This window comes from Caretta caretta, chromosome 1 (assembly GCF_965140235.1).
Source record: "Caretta caretta isolate rCarCar2 chromosome 1, rCarCar1.hap1, whole genome shotgun sequence".
Taxonomy (NCBI): Eukaryota; Metazoa; Chordata; order Testudines; family Cheloniidae; genus Caretta; species Caretta caretta.
In genome coordinates this window covers 12835697-12847856 of record NC_134206.1, presented here as the reverse complement: position 1 = coordinate 12847856, position 12160 = coordinate 12835697, and the positions used below count along the sequence as shown (strand labels likewise).

Below are 12160 nucleotides of genomic sequence, written 5' to 3'. Positions count from 1 at the left end.
TTTAAATCCGGCTTTCTTGTGTTAGGAACAGCCTTGGGCTATCCGTGTCCTCACAGAGATTTGCACTGCTGGAATTAAATTGATGCAGGTTTGTAGAGGGGTGAAGCCTCATTGCCTGCTGGTGCATAGCACCTTCCATCAGAGCATCACTAGCACTCTGCGAACCTCGGTCCTCCCACCACCCCTATGAGGCAGAGGAGTATCACTATCCCCATTTTACAGTTGGGGAAACTGAGGGACAAGGCCGTGTTCTGACTTGTCCAAGATTGCACCTCATGCAGGGGTCCTGACTCTAGCTGCAGTGGGAATTGCCCTGTCTTCTTTAAATCCTCTCCCAAAGTCCTGTGCATTCCTTCCCTCCTGCCTTTCTCTGGAAGAAGCTGCAGCCTCAGCAAAGCTAAATCTCTCCCCTGAAGCTGGGGCTGCTCCTGCTCCCCGCTTTCCTGAGGAGGCTTCCGTGGAAAGGTTGCTGAATGGTGCCTAATTATAACTGCTATGTCACAGGTGTCTACCTTTGGCAGAGGCTTTCCTGAGAGCTGCAGGGCCAAAAATAGATTGGGGCGGGGGTTCAGAGCTTTCATCCTGCAGTGAGGCCGGGCTGTCTGGCGCTTAACTCCCAGTGCGGCCAAGACGAGAGCTGAAGCCACGGTGCTGTGCCTTTGATCACTCGTGGCTTGCTTGGCTCCTCTGAGGAGAGTGGAGGCGACTGTATATTGAGTGTCTTTACTGCCATCCTCTTGTAAGACAATGGAATTGGCTCTTATTCTCCAGTAGGTGCGGGCAAGGGAGCCTGGTGATTTGCATGCGCCCACCCTGGGAAGTGTCTGTCTGTAGGACAGCATGGAGGGCTCCATAGAGTGGCTGGGACTGCACTGGCTTGGGGGGGCGGGGTTGCTCCTACTGGCACGCATCTCTCAAAAGGGCAGCGTTCACTGGGGCAGGATAGGCAGAGGGGGAAATGGCGGCCGTTCCCGTGAAAGGTGAGAACATCACCACCACCACCCCAAACAAGCAGCGTGTAACCCTGGAGGCAGCGTTCTGTGGGCATTCCAGCCAGGAATAGAACCCAGGAATCCTGGCTCCCGTTCCTTGCTCTGCCCTTGCCGAGAGCAGGAAATAGTGCTGGCTTTTCGCTGAAGTTAGTGGATGAGTCCTTCGTGCCCAGAACTTAACGCTTTCAAAGATGGGTAGCTGGTTGTGGTCTACCCCAGGTGCTAACCCCTCTCTACGACGGGCACTAAGCAGTGTTTAAGTCCTAATTGCTAAAGCTTGTTAGAAGGAAAACCACCTTTTCTTAGGCCCTGTCTTCACAGCCAGGAAATGTTGGTTATCTCGCTATAAAAACACACATGCTAGTTAGCTTGCTGTAAAATCCTAGGGGAGGCAAGACACAGAAGTTTTTACCGCAATGTAGCCAGGTGAGGTCAATGCTATCCCCTGCACCCGTGGTTGAGTCACCTGGCTGCATCGCAGTTAAAAACTAACGGACTTGTCACCACTAGGGTTACGTCTACAGGACGGAGATTACCCTGGCATACCTAGGTGGCTGTAGCTATACCAGCATAGCCCCCTGGTGTAGATGCAGCCTGCCGCAACAGAAGGGGGGTTTTCAGTCACTGTGGTAACACCACCCCGACTTACAGAAAACTACCCTGTCCTAGCTAGTTACCCAAACACCTTTTGGGGCAGTGAAGATGTAGCCATATGTGTTTACACAAGGCCTCTAGCTCTCTGCCCTTTGGGACAATACAGTTAACGTGGGTGTGCCTCAGTTTCTCCATGGGATGATGCATTACTTTCACTAGAGTTTGTGAAGTTTAATGATCCAAGGGCTTTGGTTCTCTGCGGGAAAAGGAGCTGTGGGTGTGAAGTGTATTAATGCTGTATTAAAAATAGCATTCATACATCCAGCTCTCTGCTAACAAGCCCAGACCACCTTATTCCCAGTGTGTCCACTGCTCAGCCCCAGCCTCTGGGCAATTCACATTCTTTCCTAGGGGAAATAAAGTGGGGAAAGTGCTATGCCTGGGATTGCATTCCCCTTAGTGCTACCCATGAAACTCTGCAGCCCGCGAGGGAAATGATTGATTGCAGCGCCATGCTCCTTTTGCGCACATCCACCCCAACCCATTGCGGCTGCCAGGTAGCACAGAATGAGAATCTGGGGAGCTCAGATACTCTGATACGAGGCTATGGAACAGTGGCATCTGTTTACTCAGCAGATCTGCTTTGGAGGCAGATTTGCTGAGCTCAAGGATAAAAATATTTGTTAGTCCTGCCGAGCTAGCTGGAGGCTGTTCCCACCTGTACATCCCCAACAGTGCTGTGAGGTTCCAAGCAGGGCTTCCATAGGTGGTGGTGCCATTCAAAAGTCATAAGTCAGGTTTTAAAAAAAGAGAAAAATCCTGATTTTAAAAAAAAAAAAAACAAAAACAAAAAACCAAACTTTGGGTTCTTTTTCTTTGCTTCCTGGCTGTGTGGGGTGGTTTGTTTTTTGTTTTTTAAGGAAAGCTGAAATTTCAACATGCAGTTCCAGAAGCTGGGGCTTGGAGGAAATCACCAAATACTGTATTGTGAGACGCGCCATAAAATCACGAGAGTTGGCAACACTGCGGGGACAATCACAAGCCGGGTGATTCTAACCATCCAGGAAAGGGCAATTATTGCCCTGAAACAGGACTGAGAGGCTGCACGGTTGCTTTCCTGGCATGGAATTTATAGAAGAAATAAGGGAAACAGCTAGACAAAGTCATTTTTACAAGGCTCTGGAAGTGTGTGTGATCTCACCTGCAGCCACGCTCAAAGCTTCAGCTGCGCTCAGAGTTTTGAAGCAATCTCATAAAGACGCAGCACAATCTCTGGATAAAATCCTGGTTGACCAGCTGGCTGTTTCTGAAGGCCTTCAGCCTCTGTTACAGGTGTTGATGCAGAAGAAGGGCAGAACCCAGCTCTTAGGTCCCAGGTTGGGTCTGTGGCACTAGCAGAAAGAGGGGGAAATACTATATTATTTGGAGGGGGGAGGTGAGTTCTCTGGCCTGTGTTACAGAGGAGGTCAGACTAGATGATCACAAGGGCCCTTTCGGGCTGGGGAGTCTATGAATCTACTTGCAAGCAGGGCACATTTGAGCTGGAGTAGCTGGAATCTAAAGATATGTGAGCTTTAGTCTCCTCTCTATGAGTAACTGCTTTAAACTTTTTTTTTGGGAGGGGGGCGGGTGATGAATGGGACAGCTGCGTTGAGTATCTTGCTGCTGGCAATGGCTGATACATAGTTCTTTGCAGGAATGGACTCATTCCTCTGCTTTTTCTCCTCATGTGCTTCCCATACACACATGAGCAACTCCTAATGAACCACGAAGCCTGATGACACATTTAATGTTAAATTCTGCCTTCAGCCAAAAGCATGCACTTCGGCGGATGTTGCATGGGTGTAACTGAGAGCCTTTAGCTGACTGTTTCTGTGAAAGCGATCATTGGTCACTAATCTCTTCATTACTCTTTGGCTCTTGCATTCCATGTCTGTCATTGGAGCGTAACAAAGTTATTCAGAGCCAAATTCCGCAATCCCAATGGGGTGCTCTCGTCTTACAGACTTCATGGGGAATGGCACTGTGGCAATACGGAAGTAGGATTTCGAGAGATGGTTGAAATTTCTTGATCAAAACAACTTTTTGTTGATAGAAAAATAGCTTTACAGACTAAAAAAAATTTTTTGGTGAATTTTTTATTGTAGGATTTTTTTAAATGTATGTTGGGGGGGAAAACCTATTTTCCCCCCTCCCTCCATTTTCAGTGAAAAAACATTTCATGTTTTGAGTCTCATTTTCAGTTTTAAAAGATTGGTTTTCAAACACACACCGATCTCTTTTTCACAAACTGTTCTCTTTCAGCATCTGGTTTTAGTTGAATAAACATTTTTTGTGAGCAGTTTTGAAAAATATTATAATTTTTCCTGTGACGTTTTGTTTCAACCAATGGTAACTGAGTGTGTAAAGCTAATCTGTGAGACGGTGGCAATTCTGGGAATAGAACCTGGCACTTCTACTTGCACGGCCTTGCTCTGTCTGCTAGATACACTTCCATAAACAAAACAAGCCTTTTGTGCTTAACGGTGCTGGTGAAGTTCAGATGCCTAGAGCATGTTGAGGGATCCATTCACAAGCACACTCTCCCTAAACTTACCTCGTCACCAGATTGAGGTGAAACTGGTTTGTGGGTTTTCTTTCACAGTCAAAAACCCTAATTGCTTCCTGTTCAGTCCTTTCACAACTCTGCTTTAGAGATGAGGTGTGTCAGTCTGGTGCTCTGGTATTGCTCTGAGTGAAGCTCAGCCAGGCCTCTGGTCCAGTGTGGTTCCCTGCTCAGGGCACACTTTCACTAGAGCGAGAAGCCTGCTTAGCTTTGGCCCTTCCTGGGTCCACCTCCGGAGCATGCAGCACCCCTGTTCACACCGTGGGCTCCCATCTACCTGGATGGGACGCCTGGGGAAGCCTTGCATGTCCCCAAAGAGCCATGCACCCCAACTTTGCAGTCAGCAGACTCTTAGCTAGCTTTGTAAAACAGTAGGTTTATTAGTCGAGAGGAACCCAGCGTAGAACAGATAGTGTTCGCACAGAAATCAGGAAGTTTTAGGAAAGTCCATCTTCAAGGAGGGGGGCATCCAGAGCTCAGGGCCCGGGGGGGGCCTGAGTCCCAAACCAGCAGACTGACTCACTTCCAGCTGCCTGGCCTTAGTTATGCCCCCCCCCCTTGTGCGTCCATCCTTTGTCTCTTTCCTTTCGCTTTGTTCTCCAACACTTCTGGCTGCTTCTTGCAGAGGAGGGGGCCTGGCCATCAGTCGCCAGGCTACAGTATAAAAAGAACCAGGAGTACTTGTGGCACCTTAGAGACTAACAGATTTATTTGGGCATCAGAGTGTCTGTCATTCTCTGGCCACAGTCGGCAGTCACACCTGCCCTCTAGGGGTCCCTGCAACAATCACACACCCTTATCCCACCACCTAGATGCTTGAGTGATACATAGGGGAAACTGAGACACACACAGTATTCAGAGAAAACATTAAGAAAATTCCCACTTCGTCACGGTAGGTCAGCACAGTTCTCTGGGATTATATTGCCTTTAAAGGAAAAAGAACAAATAAGGTGACAATAAGTAATGTCAAGTATCAGGGGGCAGCCGTGTTAATCTGTATCCACAAAAGCAACTAGGAGTCTGGTGGCACCTTAAAGACTAACAGATTTATTTGGGCATAAGCTTTCGTGGGTAAAACAAACACCACTTCTTCAGATGCAAGTGGTGTTTTACCCACGAAAGCTTATGCCCAAATAAATCTGTTAGTCTTTAAGGTGCCACCAGACTCCTAGTTGTTAATAAGTATTTGAGAACCACCTATAATGCAGTTGTGGCTGAACTGTGGCTTGTGAGCCGCCTGCGGCTCTTGTACAGTTAAAGTGCAGCTCCCGGAGCCTCCCCCCTGCTTGCCCCCCCCCCACCATTCTCCACCTTACAAGACTGGGCAGGGGGAATGTGGGGCTTCTGCCCGGTGGCAAGATGGTGGCAGGACTAGGGGCTTTAGCCTAGCAGAGGGGGAAGGGGCATCAGGGCAGAAGGCCCACGCCCCGGCGGGCGCCACCCCACAGGGCAGGCTGTGCTCTCAAACTGCTGAAGATTATTGTGTGCGGTTCGGAGGTCAGTAAATTTGGCTGTTCCTGCTATAATGTGTCTATTGAGGTCAACTTGTATTGGGCGGTTCTCACTTTCTTGACCTCGTTCCCTTTTCCCTTCCCAAAAGGACTGATGAGGAAAATCAAAGCGCTCTATTGTAATATGGCCATGATGCAGTCATATACAGTAAAGTGCTTTCATTCTGCTTCAGGCACCAGCCCCTGAGTCATACTGTGTAGCGGTGTACAATTGCTTAGGTGGCAGATAAAGTCAGCTTTCTATTTAATTAGATTTGCCATAACCTCATGCTGTTCAATCTCAGGAAGCATGGCTTCAGGAAACACTCCGGGCTTCGTTTAAAGTCACACAAGCAGGATGCTTTAAATCTAGGCCTGACGCCTAGGTAGAGTGCATGATTCTAAGGAGTGGTAGGAGAGAAAACAGCACAATAAAGACAATGGATTTCAAGAAGGCAGACTTTAGCAAACTCGGGGAGTTGGTAGGAAAGATCCCATGGGAAGCAAGTCTAAGAGGAAAAACAATAGACAGTTGGCAGTTTTTCAGAGACCTTATTAAGGGAACAAGAGCAAACTATCCCACCGCATACAAAAGATAGGAAGTATGGCAAGAGACCATCCTGGCTTAACCAGGAGATTTTTCAATGATCTGAAACTCAAAAGAGTCCATCAAAAAGTTAAAAGAAAAGGAGTACTAGTGGCACCTTAGAGACTAGGCACTGCATTTAGCCGTATGGAGTGGAAATCTATAAACTGGTTAGTCTCTAAGGTGCCATTAGTACTCGTTTTCTTTTTGAGAATACAGACTAACATGGCTGCTACTCTAAAACCTGTCATTCAAAAAGTTGTAATTTGACCTAGTTTCCAAGGATGAATATAAACAAACATGTGTATGTAGGGACAAAATTAGAAAGGCCAAGGCACATACGAGATTAAACTAGCTAGAGACATAACGGGTAACAAGACAACATTCTATAAATATGTTAGAAAGGAAGACCAAGGGCAGGGTGGGCCCATTACTCAGGGCCGGGGGGGACGGACACAATAACAAAGTATTGGAAATGGCAGAAATGTTAAATGACTCTTTTTTTGTTTCAGTTTCAGTTTAAAAAGGTTAGTAGTGCTTGGACGTCCAAGCACTGTGAACGCCAGTGATAACAAGGTAGGATCAGAGGCTAAAACAGGGGAAGAGCAAGTTAAAAATTACTTAGACAAGTTTAGATGTCTTCAAGTGACCAGGGCCTGACGAAATGCATGCTAGAATACTCAAGTTGCTGACTGAGGTGGTATGAGCCATTAGCAATTGGCTTTGAAAAGTCATGAAAGACGGGAGAGATTCTAGAGGACTAGAAAAGGAGAAATATAGTGCTCATCTATAGAAAGGGAAATAAGGGCAACCCCGGGATTATTACAGACCAGTCAGCTTAACTTAAGTATGTGGAAAGATAGTTAAGCAATCAGTCTGCAAACACCTAGAAGATAATAAGGTGATAAGTAACAGTCAGCATGGATTTGTCAAGAACAACTTTGTCAAGTGTCAAATCAACCTGATAGCTTTCTTTGACAGGGTAACAAGCCTTGTGGATGGGGGGGAAGCAGTAGATGTGGTAATCTTGACTTTACTAAAGCTTTTGATACTGTTTCACATGATCTTCTCATAAACAAGCTAGGGAAATGCAACCTAGATGGAGCTACTATAAGGTGGGTGCAAAACTGGTTGGAAAACTGTTCCCAGAGAATAGTTATCAGTGATTCACTGTCATGCTAAAAGCACATATCGAGTGCGGTCCCACAGGGATTGGTTCTGGTTCTGTTCAATATCTTCATCAATGATTTAGATAATGGCATAGAGAGTACACTTATAAAGTTTGCGGACAATACCAAGCTGGGAGGGGTTGCAAGTGCTTTGGAGGGTAGGATTATAATTCAAAATGATCTGGACAAACTGGAGAAACGGTCTGAAGTAAATCGGATGAAATTCAATAAAGACAAATGCAAAGTGTTAGCTATGAAGTAGAGTAATCTATTGCACACTTACAAAATGGGAAATGACTGCCCAGGAAGGAGTACTGCAGAAAGGGATCTGGAGGTTAAAATGGATCACAAGCCAAATAAGTCAACAGTGTAACACTGTTGCCCAAAAAGAAAAAAAGCCCATTCTAGGGTTTATTAGCAGGAGTGTTATAAGCATGACACGAGGGGTAATTCTTCCGCTCTACTCCGCGCTGATTAGGCCTCAGCTGGAATATTTTGTGTCCAGTTCTGGGTGCCACATTTCAGGAAAGATGTGGATAAATTTTTGAGAAAGTCCAGAGAAGAGCAACAAAAATGATTAGGGGTCTAGAACACATGACCTGTGAGGGAACATTGAGAAAACTGGGTTTGTTTAGTCTGGAGAAGAGAAGACCGAGGAGGGACATACCTTTTCAAGTACATAAAAGGTTGTTACAAGGAGGAGGGAGAAATTGTCCTCCTTAACCTCTGACAAAAAGCAATGGGCTTAAATTGCAGGAAGGGAGGTTTAGGTTGGACATTAGGAAAAACTTCCTAACAACTGTCAGGGTGGTTAAGCACTGGAATAAATTACCCAGGGAGGTTGTGGAATCTCTGTCATTGCAGATTTTTAAGAGCAGGTTGGACAAACCCCTGTCAGGGACAGTCTAGATAATACTTAGTCCTGCCATGAGTGCAGGGAACTGGACTAGATGACCTCTCGAGGTCCCTTCCAGTCCTATGATTCTGTGACAGACTAGATAAAATCCCTCGCTGGGGGTGTAATCTCATTGGAGCCAGTGTTACACCAAGGATGGATTTGGCCAGTATTTGCAATTCCCCTGATTGTGCCTAGCTGTGGCATATACAGCAAAGCAACTGAGACTGCCTTCTGTAGGCTGCATCTAAGGTAGTCAGACCTCTGAACCGGTCGAGTAGGTGCTTCCTGTGAACATCCTGGGACTCCTGCCTTGCCTCAAATCTAAAATCAAGTGCTGAGGCTGAAAATACTTGTCTTGAGCAGTGTGGGCTGGAAACAACCCCAGAAGCCAAATTCTTCTACTAGATAAGGGCAGGCAACTCTCTCCGATTCCAAGTATGAATTGTCTCAACAGCACAATGGGTCCACGATTGCTATTGGCACTGCCGTGACACTAATAAAGTGCAAATCTGAGAGCAGACCATTTACCCAGGGTAGGAGATCCCTGTTGGTCGTGCTGCCTGACTCCTGGGTTTCACTAAATGGTACAAATCGACCTCCGCATTCTGTGAGGTGGGCTTACGAGACCATCAGAATAGGTCACATGCAGCCGAAGCCAAACTGGACACCCGGCCTCTAAGGGTTGGAGGGTCTCCTTGCATTAGCTGGTGCCACCTAGTTTTCTGTGCAACAATCCCCTCTTGTCTGAGTCTCTAGCCTCTGCCAAGCCTGCCTGCAAATTCAGAACGGTTGAGGAGTAAACACCTGATGAGCAGAATTTCTGGGGACAGTAGCAGAGGCTGAGCTAATGCTCTAAAGCGAGAGGTCGAAAGCCACGTGACTCTAACCATCCAGGAAAGTGCAGTTACCGTTCTGAGATGGGACTGAGAGGCAGCACCGTCACTTTCCTGTGGTGAAACTTAGAGGTGAAATAAGGGAAATGGCTCTCCTTCAGGCATCTTTCCAAGGCGCTGGAAGTATATGACCTCGCTAGCGGCCAATCACAGCGCGTCAGCTGCGCTCAGCATTCTGAAGCAAACCTCATCAAGATGCAGTGAAATCTTGGCCCTGTTGAAGTCAATGGCAAAACTCACATTGACTTTGAGTGGGGCCAGGATTTCACCCTGTATTTCTAGCCTATGTTGTCCACTTGCAATGATGCCAGCTGGCTTCTGTACCCTGCTTGTGCCTACTTTGCCCCTGGCTCCAATCCTAAAATCCCCTGATGCTCCAGAGCACTCTCTAAAGCAACACGCAGGCTCAGGATGTACTGCTAGCAATGAAATAATGCCTTGTAATGTTGCGTTTGACAGATGGATTCACCAACAACCGAATCAATCATATTAAACAAGTGCAGGTCTCTGGGCATTTAATTGCGGGCTCTGTAGACACAATTAACGTCTAATGCATCATCCTTTAAAATCGTTCTAAGGCCAGGCTCGCTTTAACTGCATCAAGCTCCTTGCACATCAGTCAGTGTGGAAGTCCTTGCTGGCGGCTTTGGAAACTAGACGTGAGGCTTAGTACATGGCTTTCTAAAGCAGCCTCTCCCTGCAGGAGACTTCGTAGGAGAAATTTCTGGACTGGCAAGGAAAACCAGGCATCTGCCTGTCAAACCGAACAGCTTTCCTCTGTGCCATGTCTCTCTTCTTCCCTGCCCATTTTGATGTGGGAGGTTTTCTGTTATACAAGGCCTGATAAGAATGGGGAACTGTAACTACCCAGATATGTCAGAAAAGAGAGGCAGCCTTTAAATATAGGACCAATCTGTAAATCTAGCACTGCTGCTGTAAGTGGGCACAGATCCACTGAGGCTGATAGTTGTGGCCACTGGTGATTTTCCAACTTAGGTTCCAGGGCTGCCGTACATCACCGGCAACCCTTCCAGACTCTGCTGCGTGGCACAGACCCAAAGGCGAGGGGACGTGCGCTGTCAGAGGAAGCCTGTCTGGTTGTGGGTTTCTTTCCTTTAACTAACCACAGGTTTCTAAGTCTTCTTGTTGGCTCCCTGTAATTTGCAGGGATCAGCAGGCTTGTGTGTGCTGGAGGCAAATCCGGGTTTGTAATGGGGGTGCCAAGGCGCATCCGTCCTGCTGGATACTGAACTAGCCACAGAGGAAGGCTGACTCGCCAGTGACCCTCCTGTTCCTTGTCCCATCAGGTTCGTTCCGTGGCTCGTTGCAGTCGTCAGCCCTCAGGATGAAGAGGAACTTGATCTGCTGGGCGCTCGTCGTCTTCCTCGCAGTGAGTACAATGTAATCCTGCGCTCGTTCTGGTCTGCACGGCCTGGGCCGGCTGCACCCCATCGAGCACAAGCGTGGGGCAGTGGTGTAAAGCTGTGGCTGCACGGGAACGGGTATCCCCCAGGCCGTGGAGAGCGGGGGCGAGGGGGCGAGTCGTTTGTAGCCGAGAGTCAGGCAGGCTGCGTGGGAGACAGCTCTTGTGTTGGCCAGGGTGGGGCTGGGTGAAGAGGCAAAGAGGAAGCTGGTGTTAGCGGATGGCTCGGGGGGCAGGGGGAGAAGAGGCTGGGGTAAGCCGATGGAGGAGACTAAAAACCCAGGCAATCAAGCAAGAGTGACAGTAAAACCAAGCTGAAATGTGCCTCAGCACCCCACACAGTGTCACACGCTCTGCTGTCTGCTTTCCCAGCCTGAAGCCACCCGGACGGGCCCCTGCCACCACACAGAGCCCTGCTGAAGTCAACTGGGCTGTATGCAGGCACCCGAGGCCACCCACGCCGATCTGACAGCAGGCTCTGGGCTTCTGACTGTATGATCTCAGGGCAGGGAGCTCTTCTTTACCCAGAGTTCTCCTCCTCTTTGCCACCTTCCAGCCTCTGGGCTCCCTCTGGGCAACCTAGCCACGTGGTCTTTTTCAGCAGTGTCCTAACTCTGCTTGCATCATACCAAGTCCCCCAGATCCACCGCTCCTGCCCCAGAGCCGAAGGGGTTGTGGTCACGCCCACCCGCTGCCCGTCGCCTCTCTTGGAGGCACGCGACGCCCCGGTTCCCTTATCAATACTCTTGTGGTAGCGTGATTATAAATGAGTGTTTGATGCTTATCGCGTGACTGCTCTGACAAGGCTGGTTCTGAAGCGACTGCATGGATGCCCTGCGTGAGTGGAGACCTCCCTGCCCTGGCTGTGAAGCTATTTTGGATACCCTCTGCTAAGAGAGAATGGTCGGGGTCTAGCAGGCTGTGCTTCTGTAATAGGCCTTCAGCCTCCCTCATGCCCTCCCCAACCCCAGCCTCCTCTTACTGAATACTGGACAATGCTAGAAAAGGTCACACTGGAGCATCTGAGGACTGAGACTTTTACCTCTGGCTGCAGAAAAGCAGCAGGGGTGTGGGGGAGGGGATGCAGGAGAAACGAGGCTAAAATAGTCTGCTCTGGCTGCCCCTGGAGACTGCCCAAAATAAGACTCTGCCTCTTGCGTCCTTATGGTGAAGCCTGGCAGGGCTGGGAAGGAGGCTTGTGCAGGGCCAGTGGTGCTGAGGGAGAATTGCATGGATCCCCTGGCAGTGTGGGTTTTTTAAGGCATGCTGCAGGACAGGAAGGCCTGGAAAGGAGAGAGATGAGAGAAGCAGCCCCCTGCAGCATGGTTACGGGGAGTGTGCGTGGAGTCCCCTGTAACCACCTCCTCGACCCCCGTGCCCGATTTGCTGCCTGGGCACAGGAGCTGGCGGGGTTCGGTCTGGACTAGGGGGGCTGGAGCTGGATGACCCTGGGGAGGAGGCAGTGCCGAGGAGCGTGCGTGGGGCTGGGGTGGGAGAGGAGGCAATGCCG

General features: G+C 48.8%; 1 protein-coding gene across 2 annotated transcripts in view; it reads left to right on the top strand.

Moving 5' to 3' along the window:
• RELT (RELT TNF receptor) overlaps positions 1-12160 on the top strand; it is an 84510-nt gene that overhangs the window by 34186 nt on the left and 38164 nt on the right. For both annotated transcript variants that reach the window (XM_048839492.2, XM_048839482.2), the window contains exon 2: positions 10535-10617. In XM_048839492.2, coding sequence (XP_048695449.1) covers positions 10573-10617 — 45 coding nt within the window. In that variant the 5' untranslated portion in view covers positions 10535-10572. The remainder of the gene's footprint in view (positions 1-10534; positions 10618-12160) is intronic.